The sequence below is a fragment of the Nicotiana sylvestris genome, chromosome 11 (assembly GCF_000393655.2).
Source record: "Nicotiana sylvestris chromosome 11, ASM39365v2, whole genome shotgun sequence".
Taxonomy (NCBI): Eukaryota; Viridiplantae; Streptophyta; class Magnoliopsida; order Solanales; family Solanaceae; genus Nicotiana; species Nicotiana sylvestris.
This window is the reverse complement of record NC_091067.1, coordinates 363,768-383,129: the sequence shown is the minus strand read 5'-3', so window position 1 is coordinate 383,129 and position 19,362 is coordinate 363,768. Positions and strand designations below refer to the sequence as shown.

General features: G+C 36.6%; 4 protein-coding genes across 5 annotated transcripts; 3 read left to right on the top strand and 1 right to left on the bottom strand.

Moving 5' to 3' along the window:
• Positions 1-477: 477 nt before the first annotated feature.
• Positions 478-1,914, top strand: LOC138882208 (uncharacterized). The gene has a single exon (XM_070162687.1). The coding sequence runs from the start codon at positions 478-480 to the stop codon at positions 1,912-1,914; it is 1,437 nt and encodes a 478-aa protein (XP_070018788.1).
• Positions 1,915-2,049: 135 nt separating this feature from the next.
• Positions 2,050-3,429, top strand: LOC138882207 (uncharacterized). The gene is made up of 2 exons (XM_070162686.1): positions 2,050-2,251; positions 2,885-3,429. The coding sequence occupies exons 1-2, from the start codon at positions 2,050-2,052 to the stop codon at positions 3,427-3,429; spliced, it is 747 nt and encodes a 248-aa protein (XP_070018787.1).
• A 3,249-nt stretch (positions 3,430-6,678) lies between these two features.
• Positions 6,679-9,841, bottom strand: LOC104239502 (putative pentatricopeptide repeat-containing protein At3g15130). The gene has a single exon (XM_009794150.2). It carries the CDS (start codon positions 9,498-9,500, stop codon positions 7,419-7,421), a length of 2,082 nt encoding a protein of 693 aa, XP_009792452.1. The 5' UTR covers positions 9,501-9,841; the 3' UTR covers positions 6,679-7,418.
• Positions 9,842-12,239: 2,398 nt separating this feature from the next.
• LOC104239509 (probable LRR receptor-like serine/threonine-protein kinase At1g56140) lies at positions 12,240-17,215 on the top strand. Of its 2 annotated transcripts, none has more exons than XM_070162857.1 (7): positions 12,240-12,521; positions 13,355-13,396; positions 13,476-13,606; positions 13,865-14,078; positions 14,566-14,797; positions 16,259-16,409; positions 16,497-17,215. In XM_070162857.1, the coding sequence occupies exons 1-7, from the start codon at positions 12,497-12,499 to the stop codon at positions 16,803-16,805; spliced, it is 1,104 nt and encodes a 367-aa protein (XP_070018958.1). In that variant the 5' UTR covers positions 12,240-12,496; the 3' UTR covers positions 16,806-17,215. The 2 variants fall into 2 exon arrangements, with proteins under 2 accessions (XP_070018958.1, XP_009792456.1); XM_009794154.2 differs by having other exon boundaries at positions 13,208-13,396.
• Positions 17,216-19,362: the final 2,147 nt, after the last annotated feature.

Genomic DNA, 19,362 nt, shown 5'->3' with positions numbered 1-19,362 from the left:
TGCAAATATTGCCCAGCTGGTGCAGTTACCAACAGGAAAAATTGATGCACATGCCTTTCTGAGATTAAAACCTCCTACTTATAATGGTACAGACAAGCCAAATGAACCAATGTTATTTTTGGAAGAGATAGAGGAAATGTTTGTTTCTTTGGGTTGTCTTGAAACACAAGCCACAGAGTTGATTGGGTTTCGATTGAAGGGAGCAGTAGGAAAATGATGGAGAGCTTACAAGAAGGCCAGAGATTCTACATTACCACCACTTACTTGGCCACAGTTCAAAGAAGCTTTCAGGGCCAAGTTTTTGCCTAACAGTCGGATAGATTAGCTCTGATGCCAGTTCGAACATCTTAAACAAGGTACCATATCAATGACTGAATATAAGATGGAATTTACAAACTTGGCAGAGTATGCCCCTAATTTAATACCGACAAAGAGAGAGAAAAAGTGAGAAGGTTCATTGAAGGCTTGAATCCACATATGGCAAAAGATATGACTTCACATCAGGATGACAAGACTTATCTTCAGGTTGTTAATATTGCTACGCGTAAGGAGGCTTTTGATAAAATTGCCATGGAAGCTAGAGATAATAATAAGAAGGCTAGAACAATAGGTAGTTATAGTGAACTTTCAGTTGGGGGTAAGAACACGAATCATTCAGCTCACATTCAATCAACAGCTCACTCGTCTCCTTATCCAGCTCCACTCACACATGGCCAACAAAGTAAGGGTCAGACCTATCAGGGGTCCATTGCAACCAGTCAAGTTCAACCTCGGTTCTCCTATCCTATATGTTCTTCGTGCAACAAAAGACATCCAGGGAAATGCCTTTTGGGTCATAAAGGTTGTTTCCACTGCCATGATCCAGGTCATATTAAGAGAGACTGTCCATGGCTTGGACAAGCTCCAGGGAAGGCTCCAACTTCTCAGGCAACGTACATAGGTAATTCTGCAATTGCACCTCCTCATATTCGGGAACCTATTACTCAGACTAGGCGTGGTGCCAATAGAGGTGGAGCTCAGGGAGGAGGCGGACCAGCCAGATTCTATGCAGTTCTAGACAGGCAGAATGCGGAGGCATCTAACAAAGTTATTACATGTATTCTCTCAATTTGTGGTCGCCCTGCGTATGTATTGGTTGATCTTGGTTCAACTTTCTCCTATGTGTTTCCTTATTTTTGTGTCGAGTTTGAAAAAGCATCAGAACAATTAGGGGTTCCGTTTGAGGTTTCCACACCCATAGGGGAATCTGTTAAAGTTGAATATATATTCAAAAATTGCACCATCACAGTTCAGGGCCGGGAAACATCAGCCGATTTGAACTTATTAGATATGGTTGACTTTGACATCATAGCTGGCATGGACTGGTTATCTTCGTGTCATGCTATAGTTGATTGCCACGCGAAGACAGTTAAATTCTCATTTATTGGGGAAGATCCAGTTATAATTAGAGGTGAAGGGGGTACGTCTGTGGGTAAGTCTATTTCTTACCTTAAGGCTAGAAAACTAGTGAGCGGCGGGTGTTTGGCATATCTAGCACATGTGCGAGATATGAAAGTCGAATCCCCAATGCTTGAATCAGTACAGATTGTGAAAGAGTTTCCAGAGGTGTTCCCGGATGATCTCCTAGGGATACCACCAGATAGGGAGATTGAGTTTAGCATAGACACATTTCCAGGAACTCAGCCAATCTTGATTCCTCCTTATAGAATGGCTCCAGCTAAGCTAACTGAACTTAAGAAACAGTTACAAGACCTCTTAGATAAGGGTTTTATTCGACCTAGTATTTCACCCTCTGGTGCTCCAGTGTTGTTCGTGAAGAAAAAAGATGGTTCCATACGGATGTGTATAGATTATCGCCAGTTGAATAAGGTTATTATCAAAAACAAATATCCACTGCCTAGGATAGATGGTTAATTTGATCAGTTACAAGGTGCTAGGTATTTCTCAAAAATAGATCTAAGGTCGGGATACCATTAGTTGAAAATAAAAGAAGCAGACATCCCGAAAACAGCTTTCAGGACTTGGTATGGTCACTATGAATTTTTAGTAATGTCCTTTGGGTTGACCAATGCACCAGCAACTTTTATGGACTTAATGAATAGAGTCTTCAAGCCTTTCTTAGATGCATTTGTTATAGCATTTATCGATGATATTCTGGTATATTCCCGTAGCCAAAAAGAGCATGAGAATCATTTGAGAACAGTTCTGCAAATACTCAAGGAGTGTCAGCTTTATGCCAAATTCTCCAAATGTGAATTTTGGCTCGATACAGTTACATTTTTGGGACACGTAATCTCGAGAGAGGGCATTAGAGTAGATCCATAAAAATAGAAGTAGTTAAAAATTGGCCTAGGCTGACGACCCCTATAGAGATTCGCAATTTTTTGGGATTGGCAGGTTACTACCGTCGTTTTGTAGAAGGGTTCTCTTCACTAGCTGCCCCATTGACAAAGTTAACTCACAAAGATGTGAAGTTTTAATGGTCTGAAGCTTGTGAGAAAAGTTTTCAAGAACTCAAGAACAGGTTGACTATAGCCCCAATCATGACTCTACCCAACCCTACAGGTAGATTGTGATATATTATGATGCTTCCAGAGTAGGGGTAGGATGTGTTCTTATGCAGAATGACAAGGTAATTGCTTATGCTTCTAGGCAGTTAAAGAAGCATGAGAGAAACTATCCTACCCACGATCTTGAGCTAGCGTCAGTTATTTTTGCTATAAAAATATAGCGTCACTACCTTTATGGAGAGCAATGTGACATTTATACATATCATAAAAGTTTACAGTATATATTCAAGCAGAAAGAGTTGAACCTGAGACAACGTAGGTGGTTGGAATTGCTTAAGGATTATGATTGCAATATCTTTTATTTCCGGGCAAAGCGAATGTGGTTGCTGATGCTCTAAGCAGAAGATCTATGGGGAGGTTGGCCAGGTTGTCTGTGGTTAAACGTCCAATAGTAACGGAAGCTCAACAAATAGCTATCCAAGGGGTTCGTCTTGATGAGAAGTATGATGGAAGGTTGATAGCAAGTATGGGTGCTAAGTCTACTTTAGTAGAGCAAGTTAAAACCAAACAATTCGATGATGCTAGCTTGTTTAAGCTCAAGGAAAGTGTCCTTAGTGGCAAGATTAAGAATTTTTCACTTGATGAGAATGGTGTGATGAGACTTAATGGTCGCTTATGTGTGTTTAATGTAGATGATCTTTGCAGAGTAATTATGATAGAAGCTCATAGCTCCAAATACTCAATACACCCAGGTTCTACTAAAATGTATCATGATTTGAAAGATATTTATTGGTGGGATAATATGAAGCGAGATATTGCAGATTTTGTATCGCAGTGCCTAAACTGTCAGCAAGTAAAATATGAACATCAGAGACCAGGTAGCTTAGCTCAAGTCATTGAAATATCAGAATGGAAATGAGAATGAATAAATATGGATTTCATGGTTGGCTTGCCACAAACTTTTAAGAAACATGACTCTATTTGGGTCATAGTAGACCGACTCACTAAGTCAACTCACTTTTTGCCAGTCAAAACAACTTACACAGTACCCCAGTATGCAACATTATACATAAAAGAAATTGTTCAATTGCATGGTTCTCCTGAGTCCATTATTTCTGACAGGGGTGCTCAGTTTACTGCCCAGTTCTGGAAAAGTTTTTAGGACGGTCTCGGTACCCGAATTAATCTAAGTACAACCTTTCACCCTCAAACGGATGGGCAGGCCGAGAGGACAATTCAGACCTTAGAAGATATGTTACGAGCATGTTTCTCGATTTTAAAGGAAACTGGGATGATCATCTGCCTTTAATTGAGTTCGCATATAATAACAGTTATCAAGCAAGTATTCAGATGGCCCTATTCAAAACACTATACGGTAAGAGGTGTCGTTCGCCTATAGGATGGTTTGAGATAGGTGAAACGAAGCTTATTGGGCCAGACATAGTACAAGATGCCTTGAGAAAAGTGAAACTAATTCAGGAACGACTTAAAATAGCTCAAAGCCGACAAAGGTCATACGCAGATATAAGACGCCGCGATCTTGAGTTCAAAGTGGGTGACTATGTATTTTTAAAGGTGTCTCCAATGAAGGGCATCATGAGGTTTGGTAGAAAAGGGAAGCTTAGTCCGAAATATATAGGGCCTTCTCCAATTCTTGAAAGGAATGGGCGTGTGGCGTATCGTCTAGCTTTACCTCCTGTGTTATCTTCAGTACATCTAATTTTTCATGTGTCCATGCTGAAAAAGTACTTTCACGACTCGAGTCATGTAATTGATAGGCAGGACATAGAGTTTGATGATGATACTCTGTCATATGAGGAGGTCCCTATAGCTATAATAGACAAGCAGGTTCGTAGACTTCGAACCAAAGATGTTGCTTTGGTAAAAGTAATATGGAGCAACCATTCAGCTGAGGAAGCTACGTGGGAGCCAGAAGAAGCCATGAAGAAAAAGTATCTCTATTTATTTGACATTTCAGGTACATAATTTATTTAATGCTTTAAAATAATTTTTTTGGTAAGTTATGGGTGTTTGTACTTATAGTGATGTAAAGCAGCTTTAGCGGGTATATTGGTATGCCTTGATAATGTATTTTATTAGATTCAGCAGCTGGAGGTGCGAAAATATTATTGTTGGGTTGTTTGGATAGGTTGAAAATTTTGGATAGCTCCAGTTACAGAGGAAATTCTGCCGAACTATTTGGAAATTTTTGGAGTTAGACAAATTTTGGGGTCCTAAGATCTTTCTTTTAGACTAAAGGACAATTGCGACACAACATTCGGGGACGAATATTCCTAAAGCAGGGGAGAATATAAAGCCCCATAATTTTCTAGCATAAAACTTTGATAATACAGGTTTAATAACATAATTAAGGTGCCCGAAAGGTATAAGGACATACACAGTCTAAATAAGGTATTTAAAAATAATTAAATATGTACATAGGATTAAAATTGAAAAAAAAAACAAATAAGATAAACTGGGCCAAAGCCCAATAAAACTACATAGGAACGTATTTGATTAGAAGAGTTTCAAAGCTATATGCATTGGTCTTCCTTAGTTAGTAACCAACGAGAGTAAAAGGGGCAAGAAGCAGAGAAAAAAAATCCCTTTTTTTGCTAACACCTATAGCAACGAAAGAGAAACAGATTGGAATAACAAGCTACTACGGTAAACTCCACTTTCTTGTCTTTCTTTAACATTTTTAGTTTATTTTTATTTTCCTACCATTATTTATCTACCATTAGTATATGCCTACTTGATTTAGAAAATCTCAAAAAGATCAAATAGTTTGATTAGTATTGGAAGTGAGTACTCTTAGTTTACTCCGTATTAGCAAGGTTCAGAGTAATTTAAAGTTTTGTTCTTTATTTGGGGCATTGTGTTAGTTTGGAATAAGTTAACTAGGGATTGGATAGGAATGTCAGTGAACAAATATTTTCACCTTTGATGTACTTTGAATGCAATTAGTCTGATGTTGGTTCTTAGTCCAATTAACCAGGAAAGGATTCTAAGTATAATATTTGGAAGAACTAATCCAAGTTAGTATTAGTGTGTTAGGACGATAATCACTGTCAATGGGATATTTCCCTTGGACAAGAGAATCGTAAATAAAGGTCTATTCTTTGAGCACGCACTGATGTAAATTGAACTTGATTATTTCATGTAGATTGAAAATTTGTGAATCGGAGTGTTTGGAGAATACGTGAAGTCGAAACTGAGCTAGTTTTAAGGTGAGTTGAGGCTTATTCTCCTAGTAGAAAATTCCATCAGAACCCCTGTACTCCATGTGTTTAATAAATCTAAGCCATGTCTTCTTGCGATCCAAATACTACGTTCACTTCATTCAGTACAATGAAATATGTGACAGAAATACATGCTCATTTGTATTGCCAGTCATTACATGTATTTGTTTGTGATATTTATATTCAGTTAAGTACTCAGTTTCAACATTAATTCATGCATCAATGTGATCATTTAGTAGGGAGAAGTGGCCAACCTCCCCCAACGTAAGTGTCATGATGCCAGGGTTAGTTACCCTACGCTTGCAGGTGCCAACTGTTTGTTGGGGAGATAGGCCGACACTCCCCCGTACATGTTCCCAGATGCTCACGTACGCAGGGCCACTACGTGCACCGATTTTCAGAAAATGTACAGTTTTGGATTACAGTTCAGCTTATAGTATCAACTTACAATTCATTACTTGCTTATAAAATTTTATATGATTTATAAGATTTTCGGTATATCCGTTTTCTTTCATATTTTTCCCAGAAGGTCTCGCTCCGCATTTTAGGAGGTAGCCTATGAGACTTACTGGGTATCCTTTGGTGATACTTAGCCCGTTTGGGCCTGCTACATCGTGTGGCAGGTATTGCGGATGCAGGTAACAAGGCACGTGGCTAGAGGAGATATTCCGGATTTAGTTTACAGACTCCGTTGATTCATCCCAGCGGTAGCGGACTCTTTTCATACTATTATTTCTTTTTAGATGTTTATTTTATTTTCGAGGAATGCCCTGCAAGCTATGTATTTCAGTTTTATCAAATTCTAGAGGCTCGTGACTTGTTAGTGGGTTAGTATTAAGATATTTTAGGATTTATCCTTTATTGATTATTTTATCAGTCCGTTAAGAACTACGACTTGAGTAGAATGAATATTTAAGTGCATTAGGTTGGTTGCTATTGAATCTGAAGTTTTGATACAATTAGCACAGAGTTCACTCAACGAGTGGTAAGGGTTGAGTGCCAATCACGTCCCACCTCAGTTGGGGGCGTGACAATTTGCCTAACCTTGGCTCCAAGATACAAATGGAGGCAATATGACTTTGTATGGCAGAGTATGTCTTTGCCATGTATACCTCTGTCTATACCATGAATGGAAACATCTCTACTACGAACTCTTTGAGGACATATTCCGAAGATGGATTCTTGTCAACTTGTGGAGATAGTGGGATATCCTTTCTTGATTCTAAAAAATAGGTGGATTTGTAGGCTTCACCACATTTGAAGTGCCCTGATTTCCACTCTATGAAAAACTGAAATGATTTCTCCTCCCAGCATTATAAATTTCGGAATATGTTAATTTGGCTCCTATTGAAGTTCTTCACATAATTCACCAAATCGGGTTTGCCAAGCATACTTCCAAGTTCCAATAGTGTGTCCATCTCCACATAGTGACAAACTAGAAGACTGCATTTCCTCCTAGGTGCACCACCTGCTGTACCCTTCATTATACTCCTAGTTTGCACAACAAAACCAAAGGTTTAAAGCTGAATCCATGGTAAAAATCCAAAATGAGGGCATCCTCTGCAAGTCCTTATGGAACATGTTCCATTCCTCAAATATACTATTCGATGCTACTTTCCCTGAGATGCTTGAACATACCCTTGATGTGCTCATGACAAATATACTATCACCAATAGTCTCTGCAGGAACATGCTCCATTCTCAAACTTATGGAACCTATTGGCATCTCTGACTAGAAGTATTTTCTTGAAAATCTTTGACAAACCCTTGATGTACTCATGACAATCTCCACAAACTCTCAAGTTTTTAAAAACACGAATAGGCTTCCCCTCAATTTCATCCCCACCCGAAAGCAGCGCCAAACCAATTGCCAATTTCTCGCTGTGAAATCTCAGGCTTTCATCCTTCGTTTCTTCTTCAACATCGTGTAATGAAAAGCTTGCTTCTCGTGTGTAACCAAATTCATCTTTCATTTTCTTCTCCATCCTATACAAAAACTCATGGATAGCTTTTGTAAGTGGGTGTGTCTCATCTCTATTGAAGAAAAAGTGCATTTTCTTGTCAATCTCCACCCAACTTTGTCCTGCTTCTTTCTTTAAACCTTTTGCTTTCACCAGTCCTCTTAATCCCTCACATTCTTCCCACCGGCATGCATCAGCAAAAATGTTTGACATCAAAACATAATTCACAGGATTATTGCCATCTAATTTCAAGATAATCTCCCCAACTTCTCTTCCTATTTCAACATTCTTGTGCACTCTACATGCACTAAGCAGTGTCTGCCAAATGCCGACATTTGGTTTTAGCGGCATGTTCTCTATCACAACTTTAGCTTCTTTCAAGCGTCCTGCTCGACCTAGGATGTCAACCATGCAAGCATAATGCTCCACTGAAGGTTTTAAACGATTAGAATTGCATAGTTTTGAAAAGTATTCTTCACTTTCTTGAACTAGCCCTGAATGACTACAAGCTGTGAGCAGAGCTAAGTAGGAAACTTCATCAGGCTCAACATTATCCATATGCATTTTCTTGAATAATCCAACTGCTTCTAAGCCAAGACCATACTTCCCATACCCTGTAATCATAACTGTCCAGGAAATCACATTTTTATGTGGCATACCATCAAAAAGTGCTTCAGCTTCCTCTATTAAGCCACATTTGAGATACATATCAATGACTGAGTTCAATACTGATATGTCTAAACCTGCTGGTACTTTTACTGCACAGCAATGCAATTGTTTCCCAAGCTCAACAAGAGCAAAATCAGCAAAGATACCCATCATGCTTGACAGCACAAACCCATCGAATTCGATGCTACTTTCCCTGAGCTGCTTGAACAGGTCCATTGCTTCTGGTAGTTTGCCTTCTTGAGCATTTCCTACCATCAGCGTCGTCCATGATATTACACTTTTCTGTTCAAGTTGACTAAACACCTTCTGCGCTTCAAACAAGTTGCCTGATTTGACATACAAATCAATAAGCGCGCCGGCAATAACTTTCTGGCTAGAAACAAGGAATCCCCTTGTTATCAAAAAGCCATGAATTTGGCTTCCTTCACGGACTGCCTTAAAACCACTGCACGCCTTCAATGTGCTTGCAAACGTAAACTCATCTGGTATTTCTCCTTGTTCTTGCATTTGTTTGAACAGAAACAAAGACTTATCACCAAATCCTCCAGTCGCATACCCTGCTATCATTACATTCCAAGTTATAAGACTCCTTTCTGGCATTTCATGAAACATATTTTCAGCCTCACCAATTTTCCCACATCTTGAGTACATATCAATAATTGAATTGCCCACAACTGGATACTTTTCAAACCCACTTTTACCGCACAACCCATGAATCTGTCGTCCATTTTCCAGAGCACCAATAGAACCACACGCCTTTAAATTAGTCGATAAAGTAAATTCATTGGGTCTTACATTGGCACAAACCATACGAGAGAGAAGTAACAAGGATTCTTGAGCATTACCCCGTTGTAAATACCCACACATCAAAGCTGTCCAAGAAACCACATTTCTTTCAAGCATTTTGTCAAACACTGAGCGTGCCAATTTAATTCTGCTGCATTTCCCATACATGCCAATGAGATCATTGTTTATCATCAAATCAAATGCATAACCCATCCTCAATACAGCTCCATGAACTTGCTTTCCCACATCCAAAATCAAATTCTTAGAACAATTTCTTAGAAGTTCAGCCAACTTTTGCCTTTCCTTCATTACTACAATCGTACCTTGCTGCATATTCTTATCAGAGAGCTATAGCATTTTATTACTCAAATGACCAACATAAACCTTCAAATCTCCTTCGGGACGGCCCAGTCGGTTTGTAGCCTATTATATAGTGGCGGTTTACCCGGTGCACACTAAAAAAAAAGTCCAAATATTTGTCATCTCATTGGAAACTCAGGAAATTGTCATTCCAAGTTTAGCTATTCAATGAAATAGGAATCAAATACAGACTGTTCTAATTTCTTCGGCGACTTATAAATTTCGAACTTTTATTCTACTTTTCATTTAGTTGACAAATACAGACTGTTCAAATTTCTTCGGAGCATAAATCGCGTAGGAATGCGATAGGCAGAATGTTTATACTGTCGCAAATTTATATTTGTCAATTGCACGGATTTGTCGTACATTTGTAGCATTCACATATTGCGGTTTATAATTTAAATTCACGTAATAATGTTTTACATGTTGCATTCGTAGTCGCATTCATGATTGCGAGTTGTAAGTCACATGATTGAGATTTATAAGTCGTACTCGTTAAGTGCGATGTATAAGTCGCATTAATTGATTGAGTATAAATCGCATTCGTTGATTGCGATGTATAGGTCGTATTAACTGATTGTGATGTATAAGTCTGACTGCAATGTATAAGGCGCATTCATGCATAGCGTTCGCGTCATGCGATTTATAAATCACATTCTCCTATTGCTATTTATAATTCACATTCATCTATTGCGATAGGTTGGATTCATGTATTGTGATTTATAAATCGGATTTCATTTATAAGTCACGTATGGATTCCAATTTAGAATTCGCATTCATATATAGTGATTTATAAGGTGTATTTACGAAGTCTCATTTAATACGATTTATAAGTCGTATTTGGTAATTGCAATTTTATAAGTAGCATTTCGGTCCCGATTCACATTTCTAACTCCCGTAATAGTTACATACCGTAAATTTTCACTTCCAAATCCTAACTCTTCCGGATAAAGAAGTGTAACTTAACTACTTTGATGCATATGTGTACTCAGTAATGCTTTATCACCTGAATTTTTTTGGACTATAATAAATATATATCATGCTACATTAAAGAATAATTCATTGCTCTAAATAGAAAAAAAACCTTTATTTTTGGATAAATAAAAAAGAAAATTTATAAGTAACTAATAAGGAAATACAAAATGAAAATAAAAAATGGGGTAAAAACTGAGGAATGTTTTAAGAGAACATAAACCGCACTCAACAAATGCGGCTTATAAAATGCATTTTGCATATGCGACTTATTGCTTGTATTATTAATGACTTCTGTCTGATTTTTTCCATTATACTTTATCCTATAAAAGTATAAATGTGTTTTGTTCTAATTTTATTAGGAGCTCGTAGTCTTCCAACTTACATGACGCAAAAAGAAACTATAGTAGAACCTCTCTAAATTAATACTCGGTAAATTAATAAACTCTCTAAGACAATATTTTTTCTCATGTCCCAACTTGGGCCAGTGGAAAAAATTATCGATTTCAATAAAATAATAAGATAATATATTTGCCGAAGACCCCTGTATAAATATATAGTCCCATTAATATTATAAATTAATAATTCTTTAAATTACAAAAATATCTACGACAATTTAGTGAAACATGATTCTAGTATTTTGTTTTTTCTTAAAATTTAAATCTAGTTGAAGCTCATCTCTAACTTTTCTCATTGCATCCAAAAGTTTCGGTGTTGTCTTCTCGAACTGCACCAAAAAATTATGAAGAGTTCTAGACGCGATAAATGCTTCCCTACGCGTAACTGGTTCCAAAGGTATTTATTGTCTTCAACTTCATCATCAACATTGTTTTCTCCGATGGAATGAGTACTCACATAGTACTTTACGTATTTGATATGTTATTGTTGATTTTGTGACACCTTTTAGATGAGAAGCCATTGTTGGGTACGGTTTGAAGAAATTTTCTATGTTGCTTATATAGAAATTTTCTATGTTCCCCAGACCCCACTTGTGGGATCATACTGGGCCGTTGTTGTTGTTGCTTATATAGTTTATTCTCTCATCATCATACATTGAATGTTTTTAGTAAAAATACAATGAATAATATTTGATTATTATGAAACAATGAACATTACAATGAATCATTTAGTAAATAAAAAATATTACAATGAATCATAAATCATACATTGTACTTTATGTATAATTAATTTGTTTTGTATATTAATTCAATAAATCTGGTACATAAATTAGTAAGATGCCATGATTTTGATCTAATCAAAATTAACCTTCATTGAATATCGAAAATACGCTTTAAATTAATAAATATTAATTTATCGATTAAATAATACCTCTATGAAATAATAATATTTTATGGTCCGATAATATTAATTTAGAGAGGTTCTACAGTATTTTAAAATTTTAGTAGTATGATTTAATATTTCTCCACTAGTAATTAGATTAAATTATTACACAATGTTAATCCACTAATATGATCTTCCGACTCACATGATTTTAATTTTGATACACAATGTTATATGACAAAATAGTATTACATGGCACTTCATATTTTCTCCCGTTTTCAAATAATAGATAATTTCTCTGATAATAATATTTTACTAGTAAATGATTTGAACAAGTAAAATTTCAATCGTTTTAAACATAAAATAAAAATTTTAGTAGTAAGATATTTTATTAGAAAAACTGTCCATAGAACATTGGGCTAACTGCAGAAACAGCATTGGTGTAAGCGAATCACACTATCATTTTCTAATTCTGCCGTCCTCTGTAACCAAGACTCAAACAACAAGACAACTAATACTAGTAATTCTTTTTTGTCTTGATGTTGTGCTGGCAACTCTGGATTTTCCGACAGCACCAAGCTCTTCGATTCTTCCTATGTATCTTTCTTCTCTGTCAATATCTCCCTTCCTTAATCTTGGAAAAAGAAGAAACATTCTCAGAAACAGAAGAACAGCCCCAAAAGCTTTAACTGTTTCACAGATATATTGGTGGAGCTATGCCCCGTTTATCATATGTTGAAGGTTTGGGTTTCTGGCTTCTCTTTATTGAATGAAAAGTTGTCATGCTCACTTTTTTTTCTGCATTTGTTTTCATTTGGGTGCTAGATTTAGTGATACATATTTCCTGAGCCGAGGGTCTATCGGAAACAGCCTCTCTGACCCCATCTGCCCCATCGGGGTAGGGGTAAGGTCTGAGTACGTACTATACTCCTCAGACCCACTTTGTGGTATTTTACTGGATCGTTGTTGTTGTTGTTTTTTATGACGACGGTGGTATCCGAGCCAGCTTACGCTCAATTAATCTACCCGCCGAGGCTTAGGCAGTCAGATAGGAAAGGGATTTGAACCTGAAACCTTATAGTTCTCCTTCTACTTTGGTGGGAAGAAATCAATGTTATACTAATGTTTATTAATAAGAAGCACATCATAAAAATAGAATGCACATATTTTTAACTAAGAACCTAAGAATTACAATGTCAGGTGTTATATAACGAATATTTGTGTTTTCCAAATTTATATATTGCTTTCTACTTAAAAGGATTTTAGGAGTGCAGTTCAATTTAATAGACAGCATTCTTACAAGTGTCAGGTGTTAGAATCCTTATGTTTAGCTTGGCATAATATATGCAATTGCATTGTCTAGCTTTCTTAAGCTTTGACATATAATTCTATGCCGCTTAAGATTGAATTGTCCTTTGCGGATACAGTGATATCTCCATTACCATCAAGACGTCTGTTGCAGAACTCTGCATCGAAGCAGCCTTACTCGGGCTTGTTCTTTTTTCTTGGAAGCCTCGTTATTCTTATAATCCTGGTTGTTCTCATTCTCATCCTATGCAAGTTTTTCAAACCAGGAAAACTGCGAGCTTTGATTGGTCGCACAGCTAAGCCTCAAGGTTTCACTGATGCTCCTTTAATTTTATTATAGTTGTTCGGAATGAAATAGTACTAAATCCTTTTCTTCAAATGTTACAGGGACGAGTGATGCCCTTAGTGTACATCTTCGTACAATAAGCTACTTTAACTTCCATACATTGAAGAAGGCCACGAAGAATTTTCATTCAAATAACCTACTTGGAAGTGGTGGATTTGGTCCGGTTTTCTTGGTATTAGTTTTCTGCAGCCTTTTTTTGTGTTAAAGCTGATTACACTGTTTCTTACATGGATAAAGTTATAATTATGCATGAAAGACCCTTTAGGGCCTTGGCTCTGTTATGAGATCTTGAGATATGAGACAGCATCTAAGGTTAATGTGTCTAAACACTTTAAAAAATGAGTCTAAAATCCTAAAATGATAAGCTTACTGGGTGTTCAATACTATACCTATATACATGATAATCTAAATAAGGTACTGTTTTGCGTAGGGGAAGCTAGGAGATGGGCAGTTGATTGCTGTCAAGAAGCTGTCTGTTGACAAATCACAGCAAGGGGAACGGGAGTTCCTTGCAGAGGTGCGGCTAATAACAAGCATACAGCACAAGAATCTGGTCCGCCTTCTAGGCTGTTGCTCAGATGGGGCTCAGAGGCTGCTCGTCTATGAATACATGAAGAATAGGAGCTTGGACCAAATATTATATGGTACTCCATTGTGTTTCTCTTTCCTATTGAGCTTGTTATAAGTTATTGTTTTTTGAGTTGTGAACTCAGATAGCTTTCAGAAACAAAGGAGCCAAACGGATTGAGAAGTAGTGAATATAAGAAATCAGAATGTCATTGTTTTTTCACCTTTATGCATCTGTATCACTCTTGAAAACCATATGTTTGTAACCTTGAATGATATTGTCATATTATATTCATTGTTGTGTTGCTTCTCATGGAGTATTATTACATCTTATTTGGGTTCAAGATTGAATGATAGATTGTAGACCCTTGCTTTCATTTATGAAAAAAGTGAGTTCTGTGTGCTTTGACCTGAAAAGTTTTCACTACTTTTGTTTCTAGAGCCGAATCTTTTTTGCTAGTTGTCTCCTACACTTTTGAGGATTAATACTTCAACTTTGAGATACAAATTGTATATCTCTCGATATTGGGTACCATAACTTGTACTAGTTCTTGCTTTTCACAGGAAAGAGTGATATATTCCTTTACTGGAAAGCTCGGCACCAGATAATTTTAGGGATCGCACGAGGATTACAGTATCTTCATGAGGATTCACACATTAGAATTGTCCACAGGGACATCAAAGCCAGCAATATTCTGTTGGATGACAAATTCCAACCAAGAATTGGAGATTTTGGCTTAGCCAGGTTTTTCCCTGAAGATCAAGCATATCTCAGCACTGCATTTGCTGGAACCTTGTACGTGTTTCTTACTTCAATAGTCTATTATGCTATCTCAAAATAACACCTTTAACATAGAAGCTGTTTGGAAAGGGTGTGTTTGGCATGACTAAGGAACTTTCCTAATTTATCATTTCCTACTGCGTGGTCTTAGATGGTTAGATATTGTTCTCCTAGGAAAATATTGCATAGGGAAAAAGAATTATCGCTTATAATTATAGGCCTGGAAGTGATTGTCTTTTACCAGGATCTCAATTCTTACCATATACCACTTTTTTCCTACCAATATGTAAGCAATATTATCAGTTCCCCATCACCACCTTCTTGTCTTCTCTGCTACCATATGCTGCCTACAATGCCCATCTGAATACTGTGAAAATGAATTAAAGAATAGTTTTCCCAAGAAAAACATATTCTTTCGTGTAAATTTATCAACTACAATTTTTGTAAGACGGAAATGAGGTTGTTCTTCGCAATAGTATCGGTCAGGTGTTTAAGTCACAGCTCACGGGTTGACAGATTTACAATTGCAAGTTACATAGGCATTCTCTCTCTCTCTCTCTCTCTCTCTCTCTCTCTCTCTCTATCTATCTATCTATCTATCTATCTATCTATCTATCTATCTCTCCGCCCCAAAATAGGAGGAGAGGGCTTAATATACTGTATCTGATATGAGAAGTAATTGCATTGTCATATTTACACTTGGAATGCAATAATGATATATGTTAATAGTTGCTGGAATCGTTTAGAATTGAAGGCTGCTTGAAGTGAAATGATATATATGGAATCAACAAGACATTTTTATAACACACCTTCCATAAAAACTACTAAACTACTTCTTAGAACAGGGACAGAGACTAATGCAACTGTAGCATATTAAGATAGTGAGCGAATACAGGGAGGAGGGTGCAGCAAAAGGAGATAGCTTGATGACTTACGGATTTTATTTACAGAAAGCTGTATCCCTATGACGAAGTACTCTAATGAACCAACTTCATCTTATCAAAGTAGGTTCATGGGCTATTATCATGCTTTCTTCCACAAAATAAAGAAATCTGAAAACTTAATAAGTGTTTTGCACTCAAGGGTGTGGTCTAGTGGCCAGATATAAATCTCGTAGATTACTCCTCTAAATTCAACTCCTAGTTGCTCCATATCACAAATGATTATACTGTGCTGTTAATCAAGCGTCGCTTTTACATTTTGATCCTCTTCGATATGTTTTCTTTCAAGTCTTCGGAGAATTGAATTTAGCAGTTCCAGCTATAAGTATGATATTATTATACATGAAGAATGGAGAATTTATTTTGAGAAATCTTCTGATAAGGTTATGAATGTTGCTATATTACTATATTGTCCAGAGAATGGTACTTTTCATTTCATGAACTCTGTAAGCATAAATTTATAGACATGCATCAACAAATTTCGTTTAAGGATTGGGTGATTTTATGTCATCTTGGTATGTTTTTGCCTGTGCAGAGGCTATACAGCTCCTGAATATGCCATTAGAGGAGAACTGACTGAAAAGGCTGATATATACAGTTTTGGTGTTCTTGTCCTAGAAATTATCAGTTGCCGGAAGAATACAGATCTTTCTTTGCCTTCAGAAATGCAATATCTCCCCGAATATGTAGGCTGTCAAAATTTAACTTATGTTTCGTTATCTTTTGATGAAACAGAAAAGGTTGTGTGTTTGACATTGATTGTTCAAGTGCAGGCATGGAAGCTATACGAAAGGTCAAGATTAATTGATCTAGTTGATCCCAAGATGCGGGAAGATGGCATTGTGGAAAAGGATGTCATGCAAACAATATATGTGGCTTTCTTATGTCTTCAGCCGCATGCAAATTCAAGACCACCGATGTCTGAGATTGTTGCAATGTTGATACGCAATGTTGCAATAGTTGAAACACCAACTAGACCAGCTTTCTTAAATCGAAAGAGAAGGAACGACAAGAAGCTTTCTTGGGATACCATAACAGATGGTTTCCCTTCTCCTCTGCAGAGTGATTCATCTTCAAAGTAGGGTGTTGTACGTCTTCCACGGGAAGCTAAATCATTGAATATGGTTGATCCTGATTCTTTTTATCTTCTGTGTGTTGTCAATAGTATTTGTACATATATATGTAGAAAAGAATACAACCAAGGTTGCTTTTTCTAATTTTCTGCAGGGATGAGGAATTATAGTTTGAGTGTATTAGTTAACATGATTGCAAAGTGCTTTTGGTGATTGAAACTGCATCGTGAACGTAATTTCTTGATGAGGAAGTTGCACTTTGTTTCAGAAGAATAAGAGCAAGGAAAGGAATAACATCTAGTAAAATAAGGAGAGAAAGGGAAAAGGAATATCATTTTCCTATTTTTGGTTCAATCAAAATAGTAGAAGGAAACGAATAAGATGTCGTTTTACATAAATGACTATTGTTTGAAGGCTTATTGCTGGGCATAGCTATAATTTAGCTAACTACATTTCGTAGCTACTAATTGTTTGTCATGGGATGTATGTCGTTATATTCAATTCAGTTATATACACTGTATTCAATTCATATGTATTCGTTCTTATATATTTTACATTGTATTCAATTTCACTATATTGAATTCAGTTGTATTCAAACAAAAATCAAAAAATAAGGTGTATGCCGCTGTATTCAATTCGGTTGTATACACTGTATTCAATTCGATTATATTCATTCTTAATAATTTTACATTTTATTCAATTTTATTCTATTCAATTTGACTGTATTCAAACAACAAAAAATCAAAATTACAGTGATATTCGGCTATATTCTATTCACTGTATTCATTCATAGCTACTTTTACACTGTATTCAATTCAGTGTATTTCTCAAATTTGAGTTTATTTATATAAAATACAATGTATTTGTATTATTGTATGTGACTCAATAGCAAAGAAGAGAAGAAAGTTGGTCGTAGATGGAGTCTTGTGGCCAAGCCAAATATTATATACATTATATTGTATTAAAACTAAAAATGGAGACAGAACAAAAATTCAGCCAAATTGAGAATACACTGTCACATTGTATCTACCAAAATCTGGTCAGACGAATACACTCAAATGTGAGATACAAAGAAAGAAGAAGAACCCATGAATCCCGGCATCTCCGTTAGATCCAGATCTGGTGATGCCTCCGATCTTCCCATTCATTGTTTTCGCCTCTGATAATGAACCCATTGCGACTTCGTGATTTTCATATCCGGATCTGACAGTGGAGATGCGAGGAGAAAGAGAGAGAGAGAGAGAGAGGCGGATGTTTGGTTGGGCTCCGACATGCGACTTCGTGATTTTCATATCCGGATATGACGATGGAGATGAGAGGAGAGAGAGAGAGAGAGAGAGAGGCGGATGTTTGGTTGGGCTCCGACAGAGCTCCATCGGAGAAGGTGACCGACGACGACGGAGTTGGACGGCGGTCTTGCCAAGGACGAAGAGAGAGCAAAAAAGGACAGAAAGAGTTGAGGGAGAAGAGAGAGAGGGTTGAGGAAAAATATTGATATATGTTATAAATATATTATATTATGGATGTTCATTTAGTACTCCGTTGTAAATAATCTTCCTGAAGAAGTTTATCCATATGGGACTCCACCGTAAATATATTTATCTATTTAGTACTCTATTGGAAATAAGCTTCCTGAAGAAGCTTATCACTTCGGTACCCGGTTATGGATAAACATTACCCTAAGTAGAAGATTATCCATACCGGGTATAATGAGCTTATCCATTCAGTACTCCGTTATGGATAAACATTGCTCTCAGTAGAAGATTATCCCTATCTGGTATAGTAGCAGCTTACATAGCAGCTTGCAGTAGCAGCTTGCGTAGCAGCTCACACAACAGCTTGCAGTAGCAGCTTACACAGCAGCTTGCAGTAGCAGCTTACACATCATCTTCCTTTCTTCTATAAATAGAAGAGATTTTAGTTCATTATGTACATGAATTTGAAGTTGAATAATATATCAGTTTCTCTCTATACTTGTCTTTACTTTACAATCTTTATTTTATAACACGTTATCAGCACGAGACTCTGCCATCTTGAGCAAATACTTTGAAAGTATCAAAGGTACGAACTTTCTTTTTGTAAATAATGCCAAATCTTTCTAAACGTGAATTTGTAGTATTGGATATATCGGGAAAAAGCTACGTGTCTTGGGTGCTTGATGCTGGAATTCATCTTGATATGATGGGTCTAGCAGACACCATCAAAGATAAGTTATGCGTTTTACTTGCTATGTGTGCTACTGCCATTAAAATAAAATAAAAAAGGTACTTAGGAACCTAGTAAGTGAGCCATAATCATTGGACGAGATTCTGGAGCATTTTATGAATTTTAAAACACTATAATTTGTATATCTTTATGTTTCGTTTTTCACTTACTCGTTTTCGAATTAAGATTTTAATTTTACTCCAGAAGAGTAATATTGCATAGGAAACTATAAAGTGGATGACATTGTTAGATCCACTTATACTCCAGCAGAGTTTGCAAGAAATATACAACCACCAGAAGTGATTATATTTCGTATATCTCATTGTAATTATATTTTGTTAACTACCAGAAGTGGTATATG